Genomic DNA, 19512 nt, shown 5'->3' with positions numbered 1-19512 from the left:
GCTTTGTGAAGAAGGGTGGAGGTACAGGATAGGGCAAGGCATCATGAAGATAATCAGAAGACAGAGGGACAGTAAGTTGCTAAATCAACACAAACGTTTACATCAGGTCCCCCAGTGCAAGACATCAGGGGCACATTTTGGACTGTGGTGTGTGTGTAAGATTACCAATAATAAAAAGCCCCATTCCTAAAATAAATATACATATAGCACAAAGAGCACCAAAATGGTGAAAAAGATACAACTACACGGAAGGACATGTAAAGAACAAAAGAAAAAAACAAACAAACCATAATAGTGTTTGAACTGTTTGTACTATTGGACATTCAAGCCTGTAAATAAGCATTTGACATGAATGGATTACCTTTATATCCTGAGAAAAGGAGAGGGCACGAGGAAGAGAGGGAGGAAAATTAGGGGAAAAAAAACATAAATTGAACAAAGGCAGCAAAATACACTTGGCAATGAACAGATAGATGGAATTTGCATCCAAAAGAAGAGCACAGCAAGAGGGGCTGGGATCATGGGAGTGCAGTGAAAGAAAACTAACGAAAGATTCAGTCACTATGTCTGATGTATGCATTCATACACACACAAAAATATATAAAAAATACAAAAACATTTTTGCTCCCATTTTCGTGCCGTCACCTCGAAAAAATCGGAGAATTTCTCTATATAGGCCAATTTCTCTCAAATATTGTTTGCAAATCTGTCTAAAACCGTTCCGTGACCACTGTTGCTTTGGCGATAAAATCCATCCACTCACAGTTGTGGCATATGCAGACTTTTGCAAAAGTGTGCCATAGAGTGCCCACAATAAAACCTCACTCTAAAATGTGCAGTTTTACTTTACTGGGGCTCTGGCGTTTGGCAGGAGTTTCAGAAAAACACTCCCCACGCAGTGAAATACATTTGCAAAGAGTTAATTTGGTTGTTTATTGTGGACTGCAGAATGACTTCAATGGCTGCGCCAAAGTGTTGGATACCGGTCGAAGAAAAACATGATGTATGCCAATCTGTAGCATAGCATCGCCTTGCATGTCAGATTTGGCTTCCAAAGAATCATGTAAAGATCCTTGCAAGGGGAGCCTGTGCATCTGCATGCTGCAACATGAGGTGATAAATGGCACAACAATGGGCGTCTGGATCTCATCACTGTATGTGAATCGAGAATGCCATCAATAAAACTAATCTGTTAATTTTCTACAACATAGGCCTGCCCATACCAAAACCCTACTGCCACACTCGGCCCCACAACCCACAACATTGACATTACCAATGACCTCGCCCACACTACTACGCATTTGCCATCTGAGAAAAGAACATTCAGTCATAAGGTACAGCTCTAGTGGACATTCATGCAGTCAGTAAGCCAATTACACGCTCAAAACTTGTGACACCTGTGGAATTGTGCCGTGAAATAAAACTGCTTACTTTCGGCCCGCCGCACATCGCTTAATACGACCGAATCAGACTGGATAGACATAGTGTATTGGATAGATAGATAGATAGATAGATAGATAGATAGATAGATAGATAGATAGATAGATAGATAGATAGATAGATAGATAGATAGATAGATAGATAGATAGATAGATACCGTAATTTCCGGACTATAAGTCGCGTTTTTTTTCATAGTTTGGGTGGGGGGGCGACTTATACTCAGGAGCGACTGATATATGTTTTTTTTTCACAAATTTTTACTTGATCATTAAGACATCACTTAAAAGTATAGTTGACCACTTCCCATGTTATTTTTAGTATAGTTGATCACCTAACATGCTTTTATATCTTTATCTTGAACATATTCAAAACATAAAAAACAGAGAAAACATCAAATAAAGCAATTAACACTTTAAAGCACCATATCCAAGTCCACTGTCTGTTTGCTCCTCTTATATTTATTATTATTATTTATTATTATTTGTTTATTTATCATTTATTCAACACTCTTATTTATTCATTGTTTATGCCTTCTTGGGTTTTTTTGTGTTGCTTGTATGCGTATGTGTACTATCTCACCGAGGGATAGTGGGAACGTAATTTCAATCTCTTTGTGTGTCTTGGTATATGAAAAAAAATCGACAATAAAGCAGACTTCGTCTTTGATAAAACAACCAAATAAACAAAACAAAAAGCTACATCTGAAAAAATATATATTTTCAGACGAAACTGGATGAGGGCGCTTTAAATTTCACCGTTGGCCGTGACTCATCAACTGGGTGGGCTTAAGAAAAATGGCACCAAAAAGAAAGTCATATTTTGCAAGTTACAAACTTTAAGTTGGAAAATATGCAGCTGAAAACAGTAATCGAGCAGCAGAAAGAAAGTTTGGAGAACCGTGATGTACCAATGGATTACTATTTCAAGTGACGTCAGTGGCACCGCGCAGCGCGACCCACGTAAGGACGACCGGCATCATTCGCGGTGATCATTTCTAAGTGACACGGAGGACAAAGAGTTTAAAGGAATTAAGGATTTGGAGTGACATAGAAGGTTTGAAAAACTATTATGGCTTTTACGCACGCCCGGTCCTACTCTACTGAGTCGGGGGCCGGCGCTCGGCCGAGTGGCTGTCCGCGAACGGTTCATGGGGCTCGGACAGGGCCATTACACACGCCCGGTCCTCTGCTATGGAGCTCTCGTGTCTGGAAGAACACGCCGCCACACGCTTGGAAGTTTGTTTTGTGGAATAAAGAGCCGTTTACCAAATCCACGTCTACCCTTGTACTTTGTTAACGCTACAATATAGTTATATACTAGATCTGTGGAATAAAGACGAGGCTGACGTCAGGGCGCACGCGCGGCGATGTTGACAAAGGACGAGGAATTTGATCGATGGATTTAATGGATTTAAAGTGCACGGATGGTTTGATAATATTATTGCTTATATTATAGTTATTTGAAATATAGTTTATCTATCGTTGTATGAGCTTGTGGAATATTTTGAAGTGCAAGGGCCGTCAGCCGCGCGCAGCCATTGTTGACAAAGAACGATCGATGGATTTAATGAATTGGAGTGACACCGATGGTTTTATAAACATGTTATTTATGTAATGGTTGTCCTAAATCACTCTATATGTTACGTCAGGCCCGTTCTCAGCTCCTCATTTGTGTTTGTCACGTTAGCATACCTATCATTTAGCCTGTTGCTATCGTATCGAATGATCGATGGATTTAATGAATTGGAGTGACACCGATGGTTTTATAAACATGTTATTCATGTAATAGTTGTCCTTAATCACTCTATATGTTACATCAGGCCCATTCTCAGCTCTTTGTTTGTGTTTGTCACGTTAGCATACCTATCGTTTAGCCTGTTGTTGCTCATTCATGACTGTTTTTAGTGTGGGATTTTGTCGAATAAATTGCCCCCCAAAATGCGATTTATACTCCGGAGCGACTATATATGTTTTTTTTTCATTTTTTAGGGGATTTTATGGCTGGTGCGACTTATACTCTGGAGCGTCTTATAGTCCGGAAAATACGGTAGATACTTGATGCATCACCTTAGGGAAATTGGACAGACAGATTTATGAAAAATAATTCAGAAAAATAGGTCTTTTGAGCACATGAAAAAAGTCTTGAAAAATGGGTGGAAAAACCAGTGTCTATTTTGTTTTGCCTAAACAAAGAATAATGAAAAAAATGAAAATACAATATTAAGTAACCTTAGAACCAATTATTCGACAATTAAAACTATAAGTTTAAAGAGAAATTAAAAAATACCCATACTGAGACAAATAACTGAGAAAATGAGTAGGTTGCCTCATAATAATAAAATAGGTAAGAAATAGAATCGATAGGTAATTGATAAGAACCCTATCAAAACCTAATAACTGTTGATGTAAAGGTGTTAATGTAAAGCACAACATGGTCTATTAAACATATTTTTCTTAATTTTATAACGCAGTTTTAGTGTACATAACGCTATTTAACAAGCATTCATTCTTACAGACTCAAAATTAGCCTACACGAGTCAAACACTGCCACAGCATAGTGAGCCAATCTTAAATAAGCTCACAAAACAAAATCCTAAAAATGTTATGTAAAAAAAAAAATTGACTGACAGCTTTAGCAGCAAATACAACTGTTTCAGTGTGATTGCACTGGTTTAAACCCATTCACACACACAAGGGCGATGAGCACAACATAACAACAAAAGAGACAGAAGGGTAAAGCTTAGAGCAAGAACAAAAACAATAGCAGGGCTAAGATTTTATCAACTATGTAAGAAGGTTAATAGTTTTGTTTGTGCAATAGTGATCTTGTCTGATGAAGGAAAATATTTGCCATGACGAGCCCAGACATTTGTGAATAAATATTACAATGTCCAATATAATCATACTAACAACATATTGTAGGGTGGGTATTTTGTCTTGTGAAGGGGCCACATGAGAAACTGGAACGCTTGCCGAGGGCGAAGCCTACATGATAACCACCAAACAAAACAGAATTTCCCCCTAATTTTAGCTGGTGCGGCTTATATCCAGGTGGGGTTTATAGTCCAGAAATTACGGTACTTAAAAAAAACATTTGGTCTTGCTTCATTAAATTGTTCTATGTGCAGATATGGTATGTAATTTTATAACGAGGAAAAACAACTCTTAAACAAAATTATAAGCGGCCTTTCGAATTGCATCTTCAAACAATTGCATATTCTAACAATTGTGTGCACAAAGAGCCAACTCATATTATCTGTTCCTAGTCGAATTCCGATTTGTTCGAGAACCGGGGCGTTCGAAAACTGAGGTTTGACTGTACATCCGTCGGTTCAGGTCAAGACGCTGTCTCGGTCACATGACGTCACCTCAGTCGAGCCCACGAAGCAAGCAAATATGAGCAAGAAACAGAGATGTTTGGAAAGCTTCTTCGGAAAGGGAAAAAAGCCCAATGAGGAAATGGAAGAAGAAGAGACTACGACTTCTAAGAAAAGGAAAGCTGCATTTAAAAGAACATTTCTTGAGTCCTACTTAAAATATGGATTCATCGCCACACTTTGACGCGCCAAGCCATAATATGCATAATATGTGGCGACAGGCTAGCTAACGAGGCAATGAAGCCTTCAAAACTGTTTCGGCACATGGAGACCAAGCATCCTGTATTACAAGACAAAAACCTTAACCACTTCGGGTGTCATTGTCTCCGATTACGCCTAGATGGGACCGGGTCGTTTCTGAGAAACAAGCTCAGTGTTCCCACTAATTCAACGTAATTGTGAGTTTTATTTTCATGTCGTTTATACTTGTTTTTATGCCAGTTGTAACGTTTTATTTAATCGTATTTATACATTTATTATAAATGTATTATTTATTTATATAAATGGATTATTTATTTATATAAAGGCCGGTCCGCGAAAACATTTCTGTCACGTAACCGGTCCGTGGCGCAAATAAGGTTGGGGACCACTGCTGTACACGGTGCAGGAAAAAATGATGAACATTAAGGCCACTAGCTGTCATTTTTGTAAAAATAACTGCTAGCAGGGTTGGAAAGTTCACTAAAAATATTAAAAACATTGGTGCATATAAAACGTTTCAAAAACTTTCAAAATAATATGTTTTACTTTGACTTCATGGTCAATATGAGGGGACATTGTAGGCAGCACTGTAGCCACCCCCCACCGTACTCTTTTAAAGGGAAAATCATTTATCTATGTATTATTATAATTTATTTATTTATTTTTCATTTATTTCATCTAGTGTTGCACACAGTGGTCCACAGTGTGTACAGGGAGCTTGTGTGTTTGCATAGACAGTTGAAAAATTAGAGGGAACATTGGTCGTCACTGAGATTTATACGTTTGTATGTTTGCAGCTTCTCTGTCAATAAAATGTTACATTAATAAAAGGCATGTGTCCCCAAAGAACCATTTCTTTCCTGACAATCTTCTTCGTGTATATTCTTACAAATGGTAATTAAACATTAAAACACCTGCGACTTATAGTCCGGTGTGGTTTATATGTGATCAAAACAAGAGTTTACCCTAATATTAGCTGGTCCATCTTATAATCAGGTGCGGCTTATAGTCCAGAAATTACGATAGTCATTGTATTCCTAACCTAGAATGCCAGAAATTAATGCCACCTGTCATAACGTCAGTCAAACACGATCTTTAAAGAAAAAATTGTATTGCGGTGAGTATGAGGCTGATTTGGTGATGGTTAAATTCTATTATTTTGCATTATATTATCATTATGCTTTATAAACTGTGTTACTTTAGCAATGTAGATATTGACAACAGATGCATGCTGAAAAAATGATGGTGAAAAGCAAAGAATGAGGGAAGCCCGGTGTGAAGAAGAAAAAGTGTACAGTACCTTTTACTCGACTATCTGGATTGTGAGCTTTTTTAAAAGGGAGGGCAGAAAGAAAGAAAGAAAGAAAGAAAGAAAGAAAGAAAGAAAGAAAGAAAGAAAGAAAGAAAGAAAGAAAGAAAGAAAGAAAGAAAGTTTAGCTACACAGCATGTGATGTAAGAAGTAAATATCAAATTAGACACATGGAAGTTTGAGAAAACAATTAAAGGTATGTTAATTAAAAAACATTTGTCAATCACAGGGCCCCACTGAAGCACATCCTAACCAAGACATAAAGTTTATAAACCTGTAATTGTTAAAACACAAATTTAATTGGTGATGGTGTCAGCAGTGCCCTACAACAAAAATAATAACTAATGGTAAAACAATTCCAATTTCTGTGATGTGCGTGTTCTGTTTAGAGATGGAAGGATTGAAGAACAAGTCTTGTTAGTTTTATGTGTAGCTGATTGTCAGCTTCAGTGTACAACCCCTCTAAACAAACAGGGGGCTTGTTGGCTAAGCACTAAATGGATTTCTCCTCATCCCGTTGTTGTTCTCTCGTGGCATAGTGTGAGTCAGTTTGAATGGGAGTGTCTAAGTGATAATAACTGAAGCCAATTTGCAGCGATTTGACAGTGAAACTATGGCTGTCAGTCTGTTTGACACTGAATGGGATTTTAAGTGGTGGCTTTGGTGATGCAGTGCCAAATGTTTAAGCTTGTTAACTGGTTTCCAGCTATAAACCTTTGCGTCTCACTATATTTCTTTTTGCATTCCCACTGTCAGAATTGTTAGAACTACCCATGTCTCTTTGTAAAAACATTCTGCTGCAGTAACAACCATGGTGCGGTATTTAAAAGATGAGGTTGAATCACTGTGGTCCATTATTAAGTTTGAGAGAAATGGGAAGAACAGCCAATGTGCTCTTACTCAAAGTTATCTTCTGACCACAAATAGAAAGACGTTGCCATTTACTGAAACATCTTCTAATTTCAATGGTGGGATACACTCTATTGCACTAATATGATGATGTCATGCCTGATCATTAGAGATGGGAATTGAGAACTGGTCATTTTTGTGAGCCAGTTTCAACTTTATCAATTACTTGCTGTTTGCTATTTTGCTCCTAACTCCCTTAGCGATTCCAGTCAGCACGAATTACGTCACTACGGACGTTAGCGACGTAAACAATGATGGCACCTGTGACGCAGAAGTGCTCCAAAGTTTGGTTATATTTTGCTAAGGATGAGAAGATAGCGACGTGCAATCCTTGCAATGTTTAAATGTCAATAAAGGGAAAAAATACCGTATTTGCCGGTGTATAGGTCGACTCGGTGTATAAGTCGACCCCCTAAAATTCGACGGAAATTTACGATTTTATGATATATCCTTTGTATAAGTCGAGCTCAATTGTTGCATTATATTAAACTTCAAAATTCAATCAGAAATATGCGAAATTTATTGACGAAATGTGTTCAAATTCAGGGAGGCCGTGCGCATGCGCAGTGGCCGGAAATAACTCCAGCCGAGCGGATCGGCTGTTTATAAGCACCGCAGAGGAGATCGCGGAGCCTCATTCGACTTCCAGCGGCCGGCGAGCTCCGCACCCGCCCGGCACATCCGGGAGGCCGTGCGCACGCGCCAAGTGGCCGAAAATAGCCCCCGCCGAGCGGATCGGCTGTTTATAAGCACCGCGGAGGAGATCGCGGAGCCTCATTCGACTTTCAGCGGCCGGCGAGCTCGTGCACCCGCCCGGCACATCCGGGAGGCCGTGCGCACGCGCCAAGTGGCCGAAAATAGCCCCCGCCGAGCGGATCGGCTGTTTATAAGCACCGCGGAGGAGATCGCGGAGCCTCATTCGACTTCCAGCGGGCCGCGCACTCGCGCACGCCGCCCGGTTCAAATTTTCTAAGTGCAACGCACAATGAGATGCATGAGAAACGGCCTTGGTTACCATCACATTTGAAGCGATGAATACGAAGTTAAATTTTATGACTCGGTGTATAAGTCGAGGTCGATTTTTTTCGGTCGATTTTGGATCGAAAAAGGTCGACCAATACACTGGCAAATACGGTACCTCTAATATGCAAAAGCATTTTACACGCAGCATACCATTAGTTTAACGGAATGTCGCGTGTTTGATCCGCTGCGGAAGGTCAGTCAACAACCTAGGACCAGCAGCAACATTAGCCCGAGCCTGACGTGCAGTTTTACTGCAGGAAACTAACTAACGCTGCTTTTCGTGCAAGCTCTATTTCTATAATTGTAAAATATGTCATGCAAATCGCGTCTCATGTTTTGGTTTAGATGACGACGAGAGACCTCGAGACCTGATCTCGAGCTTATCCATTCACGGAGGCAGGGAGGAGCAAAATTTCTATGGAAAGGGCTGAGGAATGTCATCGTGCAGTGACAAACTTTGTAGTTAAATGCTTGCACCCATTTGCCACTCAAGAAGCCCCTGATATTCTGTAGGTGATGATTTCTATCGTAGAAGAATATTTGCATTTTTCACTCTTTTTTTGGTTTGTAATGTCATAATTACACAAAAGTGCAGTATATAAAATAAAATGATCATAACTGTTTATGTGCGTCTTTTATCCACAAATGAGGATCAATAAGAGAATCGATAAACACTTGGATTGTTAAACAGAATCGAAAATGGAATTGGAATTAGATAAATCTTATCAAGCGCATCTGTGAGACATCTGGAAATGGAAGGTCACGGGTTTAAGTCCTGCTACAGAAAAACGTGTGTGTGTGTGTGTGTGTGTGTGTGTGTGTGTGTGTGCGTATGTGTGCGTACGCGTGTGTATGTGTGCGTACGCGTGTGTACGTGCAATCAACTTACCAATATTACAGTGCTCTCCAGTCCAGCCCTGGTCACACTCACACTTCCCCTCCTTACACACACCGTTTTTGCTACACAGTGGGTGACAGGCCTTCTGATCACATACGGTTCCAGTCCATCCCTCCTCGCACCGACACAGACCACCGTAACAAATACCATGACTTCCACAGTCCACTTCACACACCTCTGTTGAGAGAATGCAAATATATTACATGATTAATAAATTAAACTGTACATCAACATCAGGAGCAACCGCTGGTTAAGGGTCTTTGGTGGGGTTATGGTGCAGTAAGACCACTATCCTCCTACTTCCAAATAATGCATACATTCAGTAAACAGTATGTACTCTAAATGGTGGCAGGTAATTGCTGTTTCCCACTGAACATGAGTTTGAATGTGTTGATACATTTTAAAGATTGCCACAAACCCAGATATGAGAGTAAAGACTTGTTTTTTGTCAGCTGTTTATTTTCCCTTTCTGTCACTAAGAGTTTAGTTTTTTGTAGTTGTTTTAATTTGAGTAGTATAGGTTAAAGATCATAAATAGTGAAACAATAGTGAAATAATTTATCTTGATCTCATTTGGCAAAACATTTAACTTCAAAACAGGGATGTACATTTTATATCTACTGTACAGTATGTTGTATTTTTAACAGCCATGAGATTTTAGGTTGCGTATTTGCCGTAAGCTTCAGTAGTCTATGTTACAAGCTGTACAGGCTGATGTCAGGAGAGATTTTCCTAGTCTAGATGCGTGGGTAATGATGTCATGGCATAGCATACTATATGTACCTGAATATGAAAATACTTGCTAAACTACATTATCACAAGTACCTAAATCGTAGGATATACATTTTCTCACTTGTGTTCGCCTTACAAATATATTTATCTTTGGGTTAACATCTTCCTAAGAGGAATCTGCTGTGTAACTGCTATATATTTTATTTCTGATATCACTCCTGATGCGTGCCAATTAATTCTGATTAGCACATTATGATGTTTGTACCCACATAAGGCACATGCAGTAAACACACACTTAGACTTATGGTCATTATATGACATGCTTATGATACACACCCAATGAGCAATCTGGCCCAGTCCAATTCTGGTCACAGGTACAGGTGCTGGTTTCTGTGTTATATGTGCCATGACCTGAACACTGGTCCGGACACATAGCCTTGGCAATTTCACAGCTGGCTCCACCCCAGCCTGGCTGACAGTGACACTCACCATGAATACATACCCCGTGAGCTGAACAACTAGGATCTATGCAATCCACTGGAAGCAAAGAAATAAAGAGATACATTTAAACTTAGGCATGATGTCAACTGTTCCATAGTTACCAGCACAACAGGAAGGTACATACAGAGTATGAGCTAAAATCTCAGTTGCATATTCTTGCATAATATAAAATAATGTATAAGTAATGCCAAGCAATGTGGTCAGTGAAGGCCTAGGCCCAATGAAGGATCTATAAATCAATTTCCACAGATGGCGGTAATATGTCTCTCATTACATAAGTAATGTTCACCAATATCCACTTGTTTTTTTAAATGTAATTTGTTTGTTGAAATTTTCATGGAAATCCTACAGCACATGCCATATTTAACATCATATACACAGCTGTAGTAAATAGGATTAAAGCACACGGATAAACGGACAGTGTGCACACGCACAAACACCCACGGAAAGTCACAATTTTTACAGGGAGATTCTCCTCAATCACTCCTTCCCTCTATTTTGTTGACTCATACAGCCACAAAACATAAGCAAAATAGATGATTAGATTAATCTGAAGCTAATCTAGTTAAGGTCTCTGGTGACTGTGGATACTGAACATGTGTGCATGTGTAAAATGATGAGTACCCAGGCCTTCAGTGACCACTGCACATAAATTGTTTAGATCAAGGTGATTGTTGTTAATAAAAAAACAGACAAAAACTAAAATAAAATATAATCAATAAAAAATTTTGATAATGTGATGCCCCGTAACAATGAAACCTGGTGCAACTTGATCCACTTGATCTTATCTTCTCCAAATTTTACACATTTGATGATAGTCTAGCCCTGATGACTTATTTTTCATCATATTGGGAGCACCATCTTTTTTTATCCTGTGATGGTTTTTTAGCGGGTCAACCAGATCGACTTAATACTTACTGGGAAGAGTAAGCCTAAAGGCTTTCATGATACTAAAACAGAAATTTGCGAGTTTTCGTGAAACACTGTTGCCATGGTAACACAGAGTTCTCTAAGAAACCAACGCTAAGATAGAGGGTCTAAACATACACAAAACTCATTAAACTTTGCACACACATCAGGCTTGGAAAAATCTTCAATATTTTATTCCTTTATTGTGCATTTTAAAAAAAAATGTCTCAGTGGTACCTGCTGATTGTTTTTAACAAAGTAGCCTTGGTTGTACGTTTCAGCGAGATCTGTAAAATTGTTGTTGTATATATAATAACCCAAGCTAAACAAAATTGTCTCTTGGAGCCATATGCTAAACCTAACAGGAAGTTGGCCATTTTGAGTATACTTTAAAATTCGGCATAGGTTTGACGTTAAAATCTACAGTAACATACCCACCTAATTCTATCTCTCTAAAATTTCTCACATTTGATGACAGTCCAAGCCGGAAGACATCTATGAAATTATTTTTCATAGAAACATTCGCGCCACCTACTGGCTATAGAAAATAAATGTTTTGCTTTTTGAAGTTTTTCTGCTAGTGGGTTAACCAGATCTATTTTGTATTTGCCCAGAAGAGTGTTTAGGCCTTCATGGTGAGGACTGTAAGGATATGGACAGTGGAGTCAGGACCTCCAAGCCTGCTTTGACTGCACCGATTGGGGTGTTTTTAAAGCTGCAACAGACCTGCATGAACTCACCGATACCGTAACATCATACATCAGCTTTTGTGAGGACTTGTGTGTGCAGACTAAGACCTCCTGCATGTACAACAACAACAAACCGTGGTTTACACCAAACCTCAGGATGCTGCGCAAAGCCAAGAAGGAGGCTTACAGGAGTGGGGACCGTAACCTGTTACGGCAGGCCAGGAACACACTGACCCGAGAGATCAGGAAAGCTAAGAGGAGCTATGGGGAGAGTCTGGATTCTCTGCCAATCCTGATCCCTCAACAGTGTGGAAAGGCCAGAGCATCACGGGTTTCAAGAAACCAACCCCCCGTCCTGTGGAGAACACAAGGCTTGCAAACCAGCTAAACAGGTTCTATTGCAGGTTTGAACGGTCCACCCACACAACAGGACCTCCTGTATCACAATCAACATCCACACCTCGCCCCACAACCTCCCTGTTCACACCTCCATCAATGTTATCACCTACTCTCTCTCTTTCAGAAGCCGCGCCCGCACTTCAGATCCGCGAGGAGGAAGTGTGTCAGATGTTTCAGAGACAAAAGGTAAGGAAGGCACCAGGCCGAGATGACGTGCCTGAAAGTCTGTGCTGAACAGCTACCACCCTTTCTATTCGGGCTCCAGAGCTTTGGAATGCCCTACCAATGGATATTAGAACTACTACCTCAGTAGAAACATTTAAGACACGTTTAAAGACACATTTCTATGACATGGCCTTTAATTAACCTGTAGTGGCCGATTCGGTTGGAGTTTGTTTTTGGTGTCAAACTCAAGGCCCGGGGGCCAGATACGGCCCGCCACATCACTTTATGTTGCCTGCGAAGACAAATTGTGCATCAAATTTGTGTCAGTACTAGAATTGCAAATTGTTTTCACTTGTAATAGTATCTTTTTTTTTTTAAATATTTGACCAGTTTTTACTCGTCTGATTTGAAAACGAGTTAGTTGTCAGTTTGTTTGGTAGGTTTTACTGTATATATGAGGTGCTCATACATTTATTTGGGTTGACAGTCATAATGGCCCTCCGAAAGAAGCTAAGACTACAATGCGGCCCGTGAAAAAAATGAGTTTGACACCACTGTTAATAACATAACTATATATGATCTTACTATGATTGCAGAGGAAATTAATGACAACTTTGTTGGTATTGGGCCTACTTTGGCAGAGGAAATAGCAAAAAAAAAAGGTAGCACAAGTGAGCCAATTAAGGTTGTACCCATAGCCGAAAGTATGGTTGTAATGGGAACTAATGAGAAGGAAATAATATAAATTGTTAAAGAATTTAAAGGTAAAAACTCAACTGACTGTAACGAGATAGATATGTCACTTGTTAAAAATATTATTGAATGTGTGGTGAAACCCCTTACACACATCTGCAACCAATCTTTTGACAACTGGTGTTTTTCCGAGTGAAATGAAAACTGTTAAAATTACTCCGATAGAAAAGGTGGGGACAAACATATATATTCTCAAATTACAGGCCAATATCTCTACTCCCACAATTCTCCAAAATATTAGAAAAAGTATTTTATTAAAGACTTGATGATTTTATTACAAAACAAAATATTCTGTGTGACCAACAGTATGGATTTCGAAAAAATAGTACCACCACACTGGCTTTGTTAGATTTCATAGCTGAAATAACAACAACTATTGAAAATAAACAATATGTTGTAGGTGTTTTTTTGGGATCTTAAGAAAGCTTTTGATACTGTAAATTATGAAATATTGTTAACAGAACTTGAAAGCTATGGGATAAGAGGTATGTCACTCACTTGGTTAGCCAGTTTTTTATCCTACGGAAATCAATACGTGCAAATTATGGACTGTAAATCAAAACTAAAGCAGGTAAAGTGTGGGTTCCCTCAGGGCTCAATATTGGGCCCTTTGTTGTTTTGTATGTCAATGATATGTGCAAGGTTTCCAGGTTACTCAAGGCCGTAGTTTTTGCAGATGACACAAACCTGCTTTGCTGTGGGGATGACCTGGATCAACTACTGGATACTGTGGGTATTGCAATGAAAAAGTTACAGAGTTGGTTTGACACAAATAAACTTACACTAAATTTAAGTATAACAACGTATATTATATTTGGAAACTGTCCAACTAACACAGATACAGTTCTTACAATAAATAATATAGAAATAGAAAGAGTAAATGAAATAAAATATCTTGGAGTGCTTATACAGAATAAATTAAGTTAGAAACCACATATAATGTATATCAAATCAAAAATTTCAAAATCATTAGCAGTATTATATAAAGTAAAAGACTTTATAAATCAGTCATAATTATATACCTTGTACTGCTCCTTCATACTCCCATACATTATTTACTGTGAGGAGGTGTGGGGCTATACATACAAAACAAACAGATCCCATCTTTATTCTTTAAAAAAAAGCAATAAGACTTGTAAATAATGCTGATTATAGAGAACCATCTAACCCTCTCTTTATTAAACGGAACACACTGAAATACAACGACCTGGTCGATTTTAAAACCATCCAACTCATGTACAAAATAAAAAATGATCAATTGCCAAACAGTATCCAGAGTTTGTTTGAGTGGAGGGAAAGTACGTATTATTTAAGAGGAACACTTATGTTTAAAAGAGATTTGGTGAGAACAAACTTAAAGTTACATTGTATAACAGTTAAAGGTGTGGAATTATGGAACACCAGCAGTGAAGAACTAAAGAACTGTAGTACCTTACCTAAGTTTAAAAAAATGTATAAGGACAAAATATTGACAGGATACCGTAATATGCTGTGAAGTTGTTTCAGTTGCTTTTTGTATTTAATTTGAATTTTTCTTAATATATTTGACTATGGTCAGAACTTGACATAATTAAAGAGAATACATATAAATTTGAGTCTATGTAGTATATGTATTTAAGTATGTATATGTAAACATGTAGTTACAAGGGGTAGAGCCAGATAAGCTTAGGCTTGTTTCAACTCCTTTTCGAACAAATATGAGTTTATTATAAAGGGGATACAATTATGATGCAACATCATTCTTTTTTATGTTCTATTGTACTATTGAGTTATCATTTTCTGTATTTTACTTTTTCCTTGTATTTCCTTTTTTTTTCTCTTTTTTTAATGTCCGAAATAAACATTCATTCATTCATTCATTCATTCATTCATTCATTCATTCATTCATTCATTCATTCATTCACTCTAGGACGCTATAGACCTGGTGGTACGTGTAGATTGGTGGATTCAGACCAGGCAGTGGGAAAGAGAGAAGAAGTCGCTTCCTCCACTCCGCAGTCGCAGCCATGAAGCCGGGCATTCAAGGAGGCGTTCAATAAAACCAAGGCCACTTCTGTTCCTCCTCATTGGCCTTACAGCTGGGCCATCGACCTTCTTCCGGGCACTCTCCCTTCAAAGGGTCGACTCTCCAGTCCAGAGCGTAAGGTCATGGAGGAATACATCCAGGATTTGCTTGCAGCCGGCATTATTTGCCTGTCAGCCTCTCCCACCAGTGTGGGGTTCTTCTTTGTCGGAGAGAAGGACAGCTCACTTCACCCATGCATCGATTACCGGGGTCTCAATGAGATTACAGTTAAGAGTTGCTACCCACTGCCTCTCCTCTCGTGGGCATTCGGAAGTCCCTAAGGTGCTACCATTTTCACCAAGCTGGACCTCCGGAATGCTTACCACTTGGTGTGCATCTGAGCGGGGGAGGATTGGAAGACTGCATTCAATACTCCCAGCAGCCACTATGAGTACCTGGTGGTGCCATTCGGTCTGACCAACGCCCCTGCAGTCTTCCAGGCATTGGTCAACTATGTGCTCCGAGACATGCTGAATGACAGTTTGTCTGCCTAGACCAGGGGTGAGCAATTAATTTTTATAAGGGGCCACATGAAAAACCTGAGTTGTGTCAGAGGGCCAGACCTACGATAACTTAAACCTGCTCAATTTTCTTCCATTGTAAAATGCACTAAATTATTTATTTTAAATAGTTGGTACTGGTAAGTAGAAGAATACAATTATTCTGTTTATATTTATATTAAGCTATGTGAAATTGTGGAGTAAAGGTCAAATAATAAAACAATTATTAATCAGTACAATTTATTCTTAACTTTTTTAACTTTAACTTTTCCTCAAATGACAAAGCCGCTCCATCTCTGGGTGTGAAGTTTGATAAAAAGTCCTTGTTGGGCTTGCAGTTTTGCTCGCAATGCATCAGCCTCTGATGCGCCCTGTTTATCAGACAGATGTATTTTTTCTCATGCTTGGTCGTGTAGTGGCGACTCAAATTATATTCTTTAAACACAGCGACCTGTGTACCACAAATCAGGCACATGGCTTTACCTTTCATTTCTGTAAAGAAATACTTGGCAGTCCATGTCTTGTTGAAAACACAGCGCTCCTTGTTGACTTTTCTTTTCTGAGGGTCAGCACACGTTTCTCGGGCAACATTACTTCGCACTGTTCACCTTCACGCACAGCTCACATACACGTACGCTACACGGAAGTGCGACACCTTTCAAAGTAAAAGCGAAACAGTTGTATTGTACGAACGACACAATTTTTTTTTTTTAAATTACGATTGGCCTCATGCGGACCTGACAGGGACGCTCAAAGGGCCGGACGTAATTTGCCCAGGTTTGGCCTCGACCAATGTATCCCCAACCACTGTCCTGCGGAACACTGGTGTGCCGTGAGAGATATTCAGCTGTGCCCAGAAAGAACCCTGATTTGAAAGCCGCCCATCCTAACCATCTGTCCGTTCCCGACCATGCTTTGAACACTGCCTGTCCTGACCATCTGACAGTCCTCAACCACGCATTGAACGCCGCCCGTCCTGACCATCTGCTTGTCCCCGACCACGATTACATGCCACATCCTGCTGCCCTGCGTGCTTGCTCTGCTGTTCTCTCCACCAGATTGGTTCCGACACCAGCCAGTTCGCCCCTCTAAAGCCAGAAACCAGTGGTGGCTCATCCGCTGGTTCCCACTCAGCTGCCCAGTTACACCAGCCTAGCCAGCATTCCCACCTTTCACTTCCCCTTTCTTCAATAAAGTCTACATCACGCTGCACTTGGTTGTCCAGTATTGTTTGTCACACATTTTTGGGCTTTTATAGAGATCACATTTTGAGTGCTCCTAGATGTTTTGTCAGTTTGTCTTGAAACTGTGGGTGGTCATGACAAAAAAGTCCAACAAAAGCTTTTTATTTTGTGTGACATTATTGCTGTGGCAGGACACTGTTTGCTTAAACACACACACGCAGAATTTGATGGTCTTAACATCCATAAAAACTTGCCACACACTATTCTTGGTAAAATAATTATTCATTGCGCCTTTAAAAATCGTGTTGCACCCTTTACAATTTGTGAACAAAACAGCTCCTGTTTAACGTTTCACCAAGCTCTACCAAAAATTGGAGACATACCCGTCTTCAACTGCCCAAGACCTACAAAAAGTCTCTGGAAGTGTAATCTAAATTCAGCAGGAAGGCGACCATTTTTTATTTCCTTTCAGAATTCCTCTCACCTTTGCCCTTATATAGAGGTCATATTTTATCAAAAAGTTTTTAATGCAATGTACCATTGTGCCATTATCCTGAGGTGCAAATACCCCAACGTTGCCAGATCTGCGAAGGCCCTTGATAGCGGTTCGTACATCTTTTATTTTTTTACCTGTGCTAAAAATAAACGGTATCAAGCCATTTTTGACACCAACATATGGTACTGGTACCAGACACATTTAACTTTGGAAGCAGCATTATTCACTGCACTTATCACATGTCAAATTATATCGTCCATTATACAGAACCTATATTTGATTTGTGGATGGTTGTTCAAGTTAATTTAATACAATACATTAATAAGGTGTTTTGCTTTTCATTTGTTTTTACGTGGGTTTTGTGTGACACTTTGTATTACAAAGAAAGACCGGCCTCTGGAAAGACAGAAAAACCACTAAAATTCTGTTATACACATACACATACATGTAATTACTTCTAATCAAAATTCAAACAGTTAATATTTATTGAATGTAAATGGTTACATTATTTGTACACTAGTTGACAACAGTGGATAAATGGAGGGAATGTTCATAACAGTTAAGAGTCGCTTTTTGATGACAGTAGTAATAGTGGTTAACCTATTTTCACGACTTGCATGACAAACTAATCATTTTGAAATGTCACTTAAAACATTGCCTGTACAATTACTACAGGTTATATGAACTCTCTCCCTCCTCCACCCTCGGCTGCATAACGTCCTGGCCTTGCGCCACGTTGGCTGCCTTGCACTATTCCTCCTGTACTTTTGCGCTATATTCTGACTGTCTGCTGTATGCACAATTGCTCCATTTCAACCATGTTGCTCTTATTTATTTATTTATTTATTATTTATTCATTGCTCTTATTTATTCATTGTATGTGCCTTCTTGGTTTTGCTTTTTGTATTGTTTACTTGAATGTTTTGTTTGTCCGTGGACCAATATAATACACTGCTCAAAAACATTAAAGGAACACTTTAAAAACACATCAGATTTCAATGGTGAATATTTTTGGGGTGATATCTATACTGATATGGACAGTTTAATGTCTCAGGAACAAAAGGATGCCACATCTTTTGATGGAAATAAAAGTTTTCAGCCTACAGAGGGCTCAGTATACAGACACCCCAAAAATCAAAGTGAAAAAAATGATATGACAGGCTCGTCCTTTTTGCCTAAATTCAATTTCTGCGACTCAAAATTCTTTTCAATATCTTGTATGGCCCCCACGAGCTTGTATGCATGCTTACAACGTCGCGGCATGCTCCTAATGAGACGACGGATGGTGTCTTGTAAGATGTCCTCCCAGATCTGTCTAAGGGCATCAGTGAGCTCCTGTAAAGTCTGAGGAGCAACCTGGCGGTGTATGATGGACCGAAAAATTATGTCCCAGAGGTGTTCTATCGGGTTTAGATCAGGTGATCGTGAGGGCCATTCAATTGTGTCAATTCCTTCATTCTCCAGATACCGTCTGCATACTCTTGCTACAATTGGCCGGGCATTGTTGTGGATCAGGAGGAACCCAGGACCTACTGCACCAGCGTAGGGTCTGACCATGGGTGCAAGGATTTCATCCTAATACCTAATGGCAGTCAGACTGCCGTTCTCTAGCCTGTAGAGGTCAGTTCGTCCCTCCATGGAAATGCCCCCCCAGACCATCACTGACCCACCACCAAACCGGTCATGCTGAATGATGTTGCAGGCAGCACAGCACTCTCCTTGGCTTCTCCAGACCCTTTCACGTCTATCACAGGTGCTCAGGCTAAACCTGCTCTCATCTGTGAAAAGCACAGGGCGCCAGTGGCGGACTTGCCAATTCTGGTGTTCTATGGCAAATGCCAATCGAGCTCCACGGTGCTGAGCAATGAGCACAGGAAACACTACAAGACGTCGTGCCCTGAGGCCACCCTCGTGAAGTCTGTTTCTGACTGTTTGGGCAGAGACATTCACACCAGTAGCCTG

General features: G+C 39.7%; 1 protein-coding gene across 10 annotated transcripts in view; it reads right to left on the bottom strand.

Annotated features, from left to right (window-relative positions):
• The window catches only part of tenm3 (teneurin transmembrane protein 3), a 404606-nt gene that overhangs the window by 137852 nt on the left and 247242 nt on the right, over positions 1-19512 (bottom strand). For 7 of the 10 annotated variants that reach the window (XM_088372494.1, XM_088372486.1, XM_088372491.1 and 4 more), the window contains 3 exons: positions 10226-10426; positions 9149-9334; positions 6318-6344 (listed from right to left, as the gene is read on the bottom strand). In XM_088372494.1, coding sequence (XP_088228620.1) covers positions 6318-6344; positions 9149-9334; positions 10226-10426 — 414 coding nt within the window. The remainder of the gene's footprint in view (positions 1-6317; positions 6345-9148; positions 9335-10225; positions 10427-19512) is intronic. The other 3 variants (XM_088372488.1, XM_088372489.1, XM_088372496.1) reach the window with 1 other exon arrangement.

The sequence above is a fragment of the Syngnathus floridae genome, chromosome 4, assembly GCF_059516105.1.
Source record: "Syngnathus floridae isolate MCC-2025c chromosome 4, RoL_Sflo_1.0, whole genome shotgun sequence".
Lineage (NCBI taxonomy): Eukaryota > Metazoa > Chordata > Actinopteri > Syngnathiformes > Syngnathidae > Syngnathus > Syngnathus floridae.
The sequence above is the reverse complement of the archived record's forward strand: the minus strand, read 5'-3'. Positions and strand labels throughout refer to the sequence as shown.